This window comes from Lemur catta, chromosome 2, assembly GCF_020740605.2.
Source record: "Lemur catta isolate mLemCat1 chromosome 2, mLemCat1.pri, whole genome shotgun sequence".
NCBI lineage: Eukaryota > Metazoa > Chordata > Mammalia > Primates > Lemuridae > Lemur > Lemur catta.
In genome coordinates, this window is record NC_059129.1 from 84,767,927 (window position 1) to 84,778,877 (window position 10,951).

Genomic DNA, 10,951 nt, shown 5'->3' on the forward strand with positions numbered 1-10,951 from the left:
AGACACTCTGGAATTAGCTTTTTCTTAACATTTGCCCAACCCCATTTTTTTCTTTTAAACCAAAGGTGTTGGTATGAGAGAAGTTATACTAACAAATGGATGCCCTGGAGGTGAATCCAAGTGTATCGTGCGGGTAGAAGAATGCCGTGGACCAGTGGACTGTGGCTGTGAGTTGGACTACATAATAGAGGGAGACTGAGGGCAGGAGTTTACTCTGGGGAAATGTCTTTAACCTCAGCTTCCCACTGAGTGGGAGGAGGCAGTCAATTGATACATTGAAAGGAAATCATCATAAAATTTTAAATTCTACTTCTTCTCTAGACAGTTATAGTTTTAAGTATCCTTGCGATTTAACTTTACATTTTTTAGGGATGTCTAAAATTTAACATACATTCTCTGTAACACATTGGAGCCTTACTGTACTCAGATCTGTTGTTGAGGCTGTGCTATAGTGAAATGCTCTTGAAACTTTAGGCATGGCATTTTATTGGTAGATTGGTAAATCTTAAATTGGGAACTTTTTCTTTCTCTTTTTTTTTTTGGAGACAGGGTCTCGCTCTTGTTGCCTGGGTTAGAGTGTAGTGGTGTCATCATAGCTCACTGCAACCTGAAACTCCTGGGCTCAAGCGATCCTCCTGCCTCAGCCTCCTGGGTAGCTGGGAACTTTGAAAGCTGTTCTGTATCAAAGGAGGCTATTCTGAGATTTCAGTATCTCTAATAGGAGTCCCTAACCAGCAAACTGGAAGCCACTAATGGATCTCAAAAGTTAATCTAGCAGATTACATCCGTCACTCTTGTGCTCCTCTACACTCAAACTCCCAACAATGATAACTTCCAACATAAAATTGATTTAAGGAGGTGGCTTTTAAAACAGTAGTGTGTGTAGAGCAATTTACATCCGTCACTCTTGTGCTCCTGTACACTCAAACTCCCAACAATGATAACTTCCAACATAAAATTGATTTAAGGAGGTGGCTTTTAAAACAGTAGTGTGTGTAGAGCAATTTATAATGCGTAATGATATTTATATATTTAATGTTTCTTTTTTTCAGGGGGTAAACCAATTTCAGAAAGTCTTGGAAGTGTTAGACTGGCATGTATTCATATATCTCCTGTAAATCGTTTCAAATATATGTGGAAACTTCTAAGGCCAGACCAAGTGAGTAATGAATGTATGTGATCTGGTGACTTCTAATGGTTAATAAAGTTTGTTCCCTAGTTCTGATGACTCTCAGAAAACCTTCTCTTTAAAAGCAGTTTCCCAAAATGAAATTTAAAATTATACTTTATTATTATCACAATTAAAAATTTTTCATTATTTGGTAGACAAAGACTTTACATATATCATAGGGTGAACTATAATCAGAACTTAAAAACTTCCATTTTATATAAAGGGTTCTATTTTGGAAGCAAGATTTTCATTGGCTTTTATGGGAGTTGTATAATGATAACAGTGGCTAACACTAATTAAGGGTTTATTAAGTGCCAAACCTACATTGAGTGCTAGAGTCTCTTTTAACCCACACAACAACCTTATGAGGTAAGTCTTATTATACCCATTTTACAGATAAGTGATTGAGGTGCAGTGAGTAACTTGTCCACAGTCACACAGCAGGAAGTAATAAGGTTGGGATTCAGAATCTGGAGTGTGTGACTCCAAAAAATCCATGTGCACGATTAATTATGGAAGGAGGCTAAGAGAGACTAAGAGAGATGGTAACTTTTCTTTGTTAAGGGAAATAAATTGTTTCCTGATCTTAAGTGTATATGAAGAATGATGATACTTTGTTTTTTTGTTTGTTTGTTTGTTTTAAAATAGCAAGCCATAATACTTGCAAATGATTCAGCAATCCTAGAAGTACATAGGGAAGCCCATCCCTTGGCTTTCGAGTGTGACACCTTGGAGAATAATGAACTAATAGCAACTGTAAAATTCACAGTCTATACGCTGACTGGTAAGTGCCTAGCAATGCTTTGGTTTGCTTATGTCTCAAACTTTAAAGAGTGTCACAGCCACCTGGAGGCATGCTAAACACAGATCTCCAGCCCCACCTCTAGGGTTTCTGATTCAGTAGATCTAGGATGGGGCTGGCACAAGAATTTGAATTTCTGACAAGTTCCCAGGTGATGCTGTTACTGTTGATCTAAAAACTACACTTTGAGAACCACTAGGTTATGTCATTTAGACTTTTCTACAAGATAGTACTTAATTTTCTTTTCGTATAGAGTCAGATTGCCTCACTTTGGAAAACTGGTATATGTCTGAAGTATCTCCAAAGAACAGTTCTCTAACTTGAATTATATTCTTACTTATTTTCTAAAAGTAAAAATGGATAAATGGAATCTCATGGATGCTTACAAAAATTTTGGTACAGTAAAATAAATAAAATTAATAAATGTGATATCAGAGCATATCTCTTTAAAAATTATACATTTGAAGAAAATGTTTTTTGATGAAGCAATAATAGAGTTCTCAATGTATGTCACAAAATGCAAATCTTGTCCTGAAAATAATTTTATGTATTAGAAACTGTATTTCCCTTGTGAGATGGATTCATTTGCAATTTTTTCAATTTAGTCTATGATGCCTTCTGTAACCAGGTAATTATTTTCTTTTGTTCAGTTGCTCTTAACCATTTTTATTGTGCTTGTCATCTTTGTCGTTAGGGGTATGGGGGATTTGGTCACAAGATCTTATAAGAATCCAGTCAAGGGTCAGGATCCTCTTCTCAGAAAAATATTCACATATACAAACATGCCCAAAGTTACATGTAATTTTAAGGGAGTTTATGGATTTCTTGAAGGAATTTCTGAACCCCAAGTAAAGAGCTTCCACTGTAGTCTAGAGATACCACACAACATAATATTTTTTTTATTGAAATGAAAACAGGTTAAAGTGTTTTGGGGTGATCTTTAAAAATAAACTTTATTATTTAAACTTTGATATGTTGTTTAGTTATTTTCAAAAAAATTTTCATGGTAAAGCTAATAATCTTACTACTTTGTGGGGATATCAGGTGACATTAAAAGGCTCAAATCAATAAAGCTCAAAAAAAATGCAAAAGAGGACCAAAACATCATCAAACTAAAAAATATCTCAACTAGCCCTAGTTCGTGATATTAAAGGTGTGTGGGGCCATTCTCAGTTTTTGTCCCCGCTGCCTCGTCCCTGTTAGGATAATTCAGTGGTTAGCTCCTCCTATCATTAGAAGAGAACATACATTTGCTATTGTGTGTGCCCAAGGCTGGAACACAGACCCCAGAAGGTCAGGCCTTTATTGAACCAAAGTTGGCTTCTCTCTCTCATAGCAATTTGGGACTCGCAGGCTAGCTCTCCCATCTCAGTACCTGCACTGGTTAAATGACAGAATGTTTTTAGAACACTTTGGTATCTATCAGTTTCTTTTTAAAATTACAATTGAGTATACTACTACAACAGACCCTTTTAGCTGTTCAGAAATCAAAGAAATGTTTTGGCTAGAAATGTCCACACAATATAGTACTCACTTGAAACAAATGTGTAATTGAAATATTTTTAGGGTAAATATGGCTTAGTTAATAAAAAAGTCCCTCACATATCAGATTTTTTCACTCCCACAATGTTTGTCTTTCATAATTAGGCATTGTCATAGGTGAATTGTGTCCCCCCAAAATAGATACTTTGAAGTCCTAACTCTCCAGTACTCAGAATGTGGCTGTATTTGGAAATAGGGTCATCACAGATGTACTTAGTTAAGATGAGGTCATACTAGAGTAGAGTGGGACTTTAATCCAATATGACTGGTGCTCTTATAAGAAGAGGGAAATTTGGACACACACACAGAGAGAGAGAGAGAGAGAATGCCAGGGTCAGACATAGAGACAGACACACAGGGAGGAGACAGCCATGTGAAAACGGAGACAGAGATTGGAGTTAGGCTACCACAAGCCAAGGAATGTCTGGGGTTACCAGAAGCTGGGAAAGGCAAGAAATGATCTTCCCCTGGGATCTTGGGAGTAGGCATGGCTCTGCCAACACATTGTTTTCAGATTTCTAGACTCTACCACTGTGAGACAATAAATACCTGCTGTTTTAAGTCACCCAGATTGTAGTACTTTGTTATGGTGATCCTAGGACACTAATATATACATAAGCTTCATTTATCTAAAAGGTGACAGTATCAAATTTAGCCTATTTTTTATTAGAAAATTTCAATAGGAAATTCAGCATATTTTATGTTAGCTATAAAAGTAGTCTAGTTGACCCCTGCAAGAAGACTACTGTTGTAATGAACTAAAATCTTCATACCCCTCACTCTCCACCCTCTCTTGAATGATGTTGCAGGGCAGTAGGTAAATGATTTTTGCATTTTTCCTAAGGTTTTAGTTCTAAAAGCTGTCTTTTATTTAAAAATCTCACCACTTCTATAAATCTAAAATTATTTTAAAATAAAAATATTTTAAAAATTAAACAATGTTGGAATATCCATATAGATGCAATTTCTTTATCATACTTAGAACTATTTAGTGAGAGCACTAAATGGAGTTTATAGCTATAGAATTACTAGGGAAAATGGAAAATTATACTCCATGATGTTTAAAAGATAGGAAAAAAAAATTCCAGAAATACAAGCACTTGAGATTGCCCATACAGGAGACTATTTCTGACAGAATACTTACCAAAATTAAATATTAAAATAGTCAAAATATAGCTTACAAATCATTAAACCTCCCTGGACCTTGGTTTACTTATCTATATAATATGATGGGTAGATCAGATGATCTCTATGGTCCTTTTCCCCATGAATCTTATGATTCTAGAATTTGGGGACCAGGAAGAGCCACAAGAAAGCTATGTAATTCAAAAATAAGTAATATTTGATGTAAATTAGCTTTTCACCAGTTTACAGTATCACAATGCTGTAACACATATGGTAAACTGGCTTTGTCTCTTTAATAGCCTTATTTTCGGGAAGAACAGAAGGATATGAGAGAGAATGATTGATTGAAGAGTGGTATGTGAGCCAGGCTCAGTGGCACACACCTGTACTCCCAGCTACTTGGGAGGCTGAGGCAGGAGGATCACCTGGGTCCAGGAGTTCAAGGCCAGCCTGAGCAACATTTCTCTTAAAGAGAAAAATAACAGTAGTGTGTGGATATTTGTATGGAAAACAATGAGCCTCAACTCCTCCCTTATGCCATATACAAAAATTAGAGATGTATCATAGTCCTAAGTATAAAAGTTAAACCATAAAAGTTTAAGAAGGAAATATAAGAGAATATTTGCATGATTCAGGAGTGGGCAAAGGTTTCTTAGACATGACTCTGAAAAGCAATCACCATAAAAGGAAACATTGAATAAATTAGACATCATCAAAATTTAAAACTTCAAGTCACTAAAAGAAATCATTAGGGTAATGAATAGGCAAGCCAAAATCTGGGAGAAAACATTTCCAAAACATGTACATTCAGTACAGTCAGTTTGGGAAAGTTCTTATGGTTTCATAGAAAACTAAGCATACATCTACTACCTACCCTTTGACCCAGCAATTCTACTCTTAGGTATTTAGTTAAAATATTAAAATACTTGTTCACAAAATGGCTGGTACAAGAATGTTCATAGAAGCTTTATTTGTAATAGCCCCAAACTGGAACAGCCTAGATATTCATCTGTAGGAGAATGAATAAACAAATTGGGTAATACTGCTCAGTAATGTAAAAGAAAAAACTGTAGTTACATGTAATACTGTGGGTGAATTTTTAAAACATTATTCTGGATAAAAAAAACTCTTACACAAGAGATTACATAATGTTTGATTCCATTCATATGAAGTTCTAGAATATGTAGAACTAATTTATGGTGGAAAAGAAAATCAGAATAATATGGCCTCTTGAAGGATGGGCCCGGGACTAACTAGGAAAGGGCCCAGGGGAACTTTCTGGGGTATGGTAATACTCTAGGTCTTGATTGACATTTGATTACATATGTGCGTTTGCCAAAACTAAGCAAATGTACATTTAAGATCTTTGTGCAAATCAGTGTATGAAAATTTTACCTCAAAGAAAAAATATAAACAAATATTAAACTGTAATTAATGATGCTTGTTGAAGAATTTTGGGGGAAGTGTGCTGACATCTGCAAATTACATTGAAACGCATCAAAAAATAAGATAGATTGATGAATTGATAGAGGGATGGATAGTTGAATACTAATATATTAATGATAGTATCTAGGTGATGGTAATACAGGATGTTCATTGTCAGTTTCTTTCCATTTTTTTTTGTATGTTGGAAAAGTACATTTAAAATGTGCAGAGCAAGTTCATTAATAATAATTTTCTTTCCACTAATTATTTCTGTATTTTTCTAGAATTGGTTTTCAAATATAAAGTCTCCATTCAGAGATCCATTTACTTTTTAATTTTTTTTGGTAGTAATAATCATCAGGTGTGTGTGTTTTCTCTAGAATTGCAGATAAGAAGATCAAGCCAACCAGACACTGATGCAGTACTAGTTTTTGTGCTGACCATAGGAGTCATTATCTGTGTATTCGTGATCTTTGTGTTGATCTTCATAATTGTAAATTGGTAGGTGAATGGTGGGATGCGTCATCACCCTTGATTGGAGTCCTCCTCTTCTTCCCCTTCCTCATCCGGTGAATTGCAAAGCCCTGCCCATGATGCCCTCTAGATGTGTCTTGAATTGTCCGACTCCCTTCATTATTCCTGTGACTATCCTAGTTCAGTCTACCCCATCTCTTTCTGTGGATGCTTTATTAAACAATTGCATGACTTGCTTCTCCAGCCAAGGGAGAGCCTTTAAAAGCAATTTTTACAATTTTATGTGGTAATTGCTATAAAAAGGCTTATTTCATGAATATTTGTGTTGTTCAGTTATAGTTCTCACAACCCTAAAACTTGGTTATTGTAACTACTAATTATATGAGAATATTTATTTTCATATACATGAGTATTACACCCTGGTAAGTCTGAGAGTTCATGCACTATCACACAGTATAGCTGATGCACCACAAACTAAAAATGAATCATGAATAAAAAGGCCCTTCTATATGTAGAAAATGTAAATATAATTCTATTTAGCTTTATTTTTCACTTCATATGATGGTTTTTGTTTTTGTTTTTGTTTCTTCCAGGGCAGCAGTCAAGGCTTTCTGGGGGGCAAGAAGCTCCGCAGCTGAGATACAATCTGAGCTGAGTTCTGTGAGATATAAAGATTCAAATTCTCTTGACCAAGCACCAACAGAAATACCTGTAGAAGACGATGCTTTAAGTGAATGGAATGAATGATGTATGGATTATTTTGACAAATCAAAGGATATTAGAGCTTATCAGATTCATTATTATACAAATAAAATATATACGGAATACTTTAATAATGTTGCAGTAGATTTACCACAGTCTGAAGGTGGTGCAGCATGAGGATAGGGCAGTTTTAATCCATCTTTGTGGTACATTTATCACATAATACTTTTAATTTGTTCTCAGCACTCTGCATTTCAGCTTGGGGACATTTATCTAGAGGTACAAACAACAAATCTTCTAAACACATTTTTGATCATTTTGATAAATTCTTAGTTGATTGCTTGTTCTGTCCTAAATAAGAAAAATATAATATAGAAATGCCTTGCATATTAGACTTCCTCCCCCTTGGGAGCACTGGATTGAACTTGCTAAAGCAAATAAAACTTTAGAATCTCTGCATGTGATACAGAGCTTGTAAGACATGAAATAATGATACTGACGATGATAACAAACAACACTTAGTGACTACTGTGTGCCAAGCATTGCTCAAAGCGTTTTCCATATACTAGGTAATTTAATTATGATTGTGTGTAGGAAATGCATAAGGAAGAACTGGAGAGGAACTTGGAGATGGCCGAGGAAATGACATGAATTTACATGCCCTGTATTTCTCACAGAAGCAGTGAATTATGGACTTTTGAATGACCACAGATAAGTACTTTCATTGCTCTTAGTATGCAGGTGATAACATCTCAGAACCTAGGTACTTGTTTCTGAACATCCTCACTGCCTTTTTGTGCTGTGTCATTATGTGATGCAATTACGGCCAACTGTCAAACAAGGTACCAAGGCATTAGGTAATTTGATTTAGTAGACTTCATCAGGAATTAATTCTCAGAGGTTATGATGGGAGCACAAACTACATTTAATTTTTTCTGTTTCAATGAATTCTATGCCAACTTTATTCCTGTTATCATGGGATTTATCTGATGATACCATTAACTCTTTGCACACCTATGCAGAATTCATTGTAAATGGACATTTATGATATACCTCCCTGTAGTAGCCTAGAAATAGGCTGTGTTGTGGTATTACCCATGGTTTTTGTTTGTAAGAACGTTTGAGAGAAGCAATGAGGAATTGACTGGAAAATGATTTTGTTATCTACTGTGGGATATCCACTGAGGACTTTAAGTGAAAAGAAATGATTTTCATAAAACCTTCCAAAAGAATTATTCTGTGACATCCCCACCCCGTAAGTGTTTTTTAAAATTAGCATTCCAGTTCTTCCTGAGTACGTATGGTCATATAACGTTAGGTGCTGAACATTCTTGAATAGTAATTATCATCAATTCTCATTTTTAAAACCATGAACAGCAGTGGGTTCCAACTGTAATTCAATAAACACTAGTGTTCAGTCATATTAATGGGGTTGGTTATTTGTCATTAGTGCTGTTCACTGAATATTTTTGGCTGTCTACCTTTGAGGTACATGGTAGGATAGTATTATCTCAGCCCCTCATGATGGGGCCATGTGACTAGTTCTGAGCCAAATTCCAAAGTTATGAGTCACTTTCAGGCTGCAACATTTAATTGTGAAAACATCCAGAGCTCACCTTCCTTCTGCCAGAGCAACAAAAAATGCTCAGACGGTGCTTGCTCTGCCCCCTTGCATCCCAGAGTGAAGACCGTGTGGCACAAGATCTCCAGTCAACCAACAATGGATATGCAGCATGAATGAGAAGTAAAGCGTGCTATGTTAAGCCAGGGAGGTTCAGAGGTTGTCTGACACAGCAGCCGTGCTAAGATTATCTTGATTGGTACATAAGTCTTTTCTGAATAAGAAGTATCATGGTCACATGAGTTGAAGAACCTTCTTTAGTGCAGAACTTCTTAAAGTCATCAATGTGCTACGCACACTGTGACTATCCAGGAAGAGCATATAGGTGCAACATTTCCCAAATTTATTGGTGGTCTGCGAAACAAAAATGAAACCATGCATGAACTTTAATACTTTACCAGCTCAGAAATACACTTTTGAGCAGAACTGTCCCTGATGTCTATCCATGGGGAGCCAGGGCTCAGTGAGCTTGTCTTTCATAATATATAACACACAGCAAGTCAGCAATATACCTTGGCAATCACAGCACTTTCTCTGAGACTTCTGGGTGTTAACTTAGACCATCAACTGCTCCAGATCCACCTTGATGGCCCTTCTTGAAGCCATCCTATTCCTAAGACTAGGGGCTCATCTCTTAAGTACTATGACCACACTGAATTGGGTAAAAAATAATGAGCAAACCTTGTTTGTAGATTATAATATGCTCCAGGTCTCATGACGATATGCTGTCATTTGCCACTTAGTCATAGTCTGTGTGTTGGGGAATCTCTCCTTGCCATGGTCCATGAGTCCCCATGGCACCCCACTAACTATCGGTGGGGCTGGCCACATTCCTCTTCAGGAGGCATATACCAGAGGAATCTTCTAGCTCCTATCTTCTCCTAATTTCTAGGCTGGAATTTTTCCTGGTCACTTTTCTTGATCACCAAAATACCCTCTTGGGAAGCCTTGAAGTTTTCATCTGAATCTGGGAGGTAAATAAAGCCAAGCAATAATGTATCAAAAAGAGGCCTTCACTTTGGACACCAAGTCAGTGGTCTCTGCATATGCAGTAGCAGGATTTTGTGAAAAGTTCAGAGTAACGCTGTAATCACCAAGAAAATCCTTTCTTCGTTCATTCAACAAACACTAACTGAGCTATTCCTATGGGCCAGGTACTATGCTAAGCACTGGGAATACAGTTTCTGCACACACACAAAAAAAAAGCTAAAGGAGAGAGAGCCCTCTTAGAGTTTATTATTTGCCTGAGACAGACATTACAATTAACCCCAACTGGGGTGAATACATTGAATGAAACCTACAAGTTTCTGTGAAGCCATAGTAGGGGAAATAACATTTAAAGGGGACTTAAAGTCTAAATAGGAATTACTCTGATTAAAAGGGAGGAGGGACTGGGCAGAGGGAAGAGCAGGTGTAAAGGCTCTGAGACAGGAAGGAGGACGATGCAGCCTGAGAGAAGGATGGCAGAGCTGGAGTGTACAGAAAGGGGAGATAAGGCTGGGATGTAAGCAGAGGCAGGTGATATTATAGATACTATACATACTATGTGTTTTACTATATATAAGATAATATTAAAATATATTTATTCACAAAATAATACAGCTAAATGGCCTGGGAATGCATATCAAGGAGTCGATGTTGAAGTTGGCACTCTTGGTTCTTTTGCTACACCCTATATGCCCATGCTTTTCTGGAGTTGACTTATTGTTGGCCTTTTGGCAAACTATGACTGTTGTTCCTTTACCTAGATAGGGTAGTCTACACTTCAACCTGGGCTCCTTTGAATTGTACTGGGAACACAAAACCTATCAGTGAGAACTCAATTCTCTTCCATAATGGTTCCTAATTCACTCTCACATTATGCAGCTAAGAACCAGATAAGGAGATTAAGAGTCTGCAACAATGGCCATGGTTGCTGGGCGTACCTCTAGGCAAGCAGCAAGTGATTAGGTGGTTGATAGACAGTAGACTGCAATTTTCTACAGTCTTGGACATGATACGGAATGAAGTAGATAACATTACTCATCTTATTGAAATACTTTCCAATTTCCTTGTGTTAACATAAGCATAATGTTTCAATTCAAAATGG

General features: G+C 36.6%; 1 protein-coding gene across 3 annotated transcripts in view; it reads left to right on the forward strand.

Annotated features, from left to right (window-relative positions):
• SPACA1 (sperm acrosome associated 1) overlaps positions 1-7,538 on the forward strand; it is a 51,673-nt gene extending 44,135 nt beyond the window's left edge. For all 3 annotated transcript variants that reach the window (XM_045542274.1, XM_045542276.1, XM_045542275.1), the window contains 5 exons: positions 66-167; positions 1,053-1,159; positions 1,820-1,955; positions 6,446-6,566; positions 7,133-7,538. In XM_045542274.1, the coding sequence (XP_045398230.1) occupies positions 66-167; positions 1,053-1,159; positions 1,820-1,955; positions 6,446-6,566; positions 7,133-7,286 (620 nt within the window). In that variant the 3' untranslated portion in view covers positions 7,287-7,538. The remainder of the gene's footprint in view (positions 1-65; positions 168-1,052; positions 1,160-1,819; positions 1,956-6,445; positions 6,567-7,132) is intronic.
• The last annotated feature ends 3,413 nt before the right edge of the window (positions 7,539-10,951 follow it).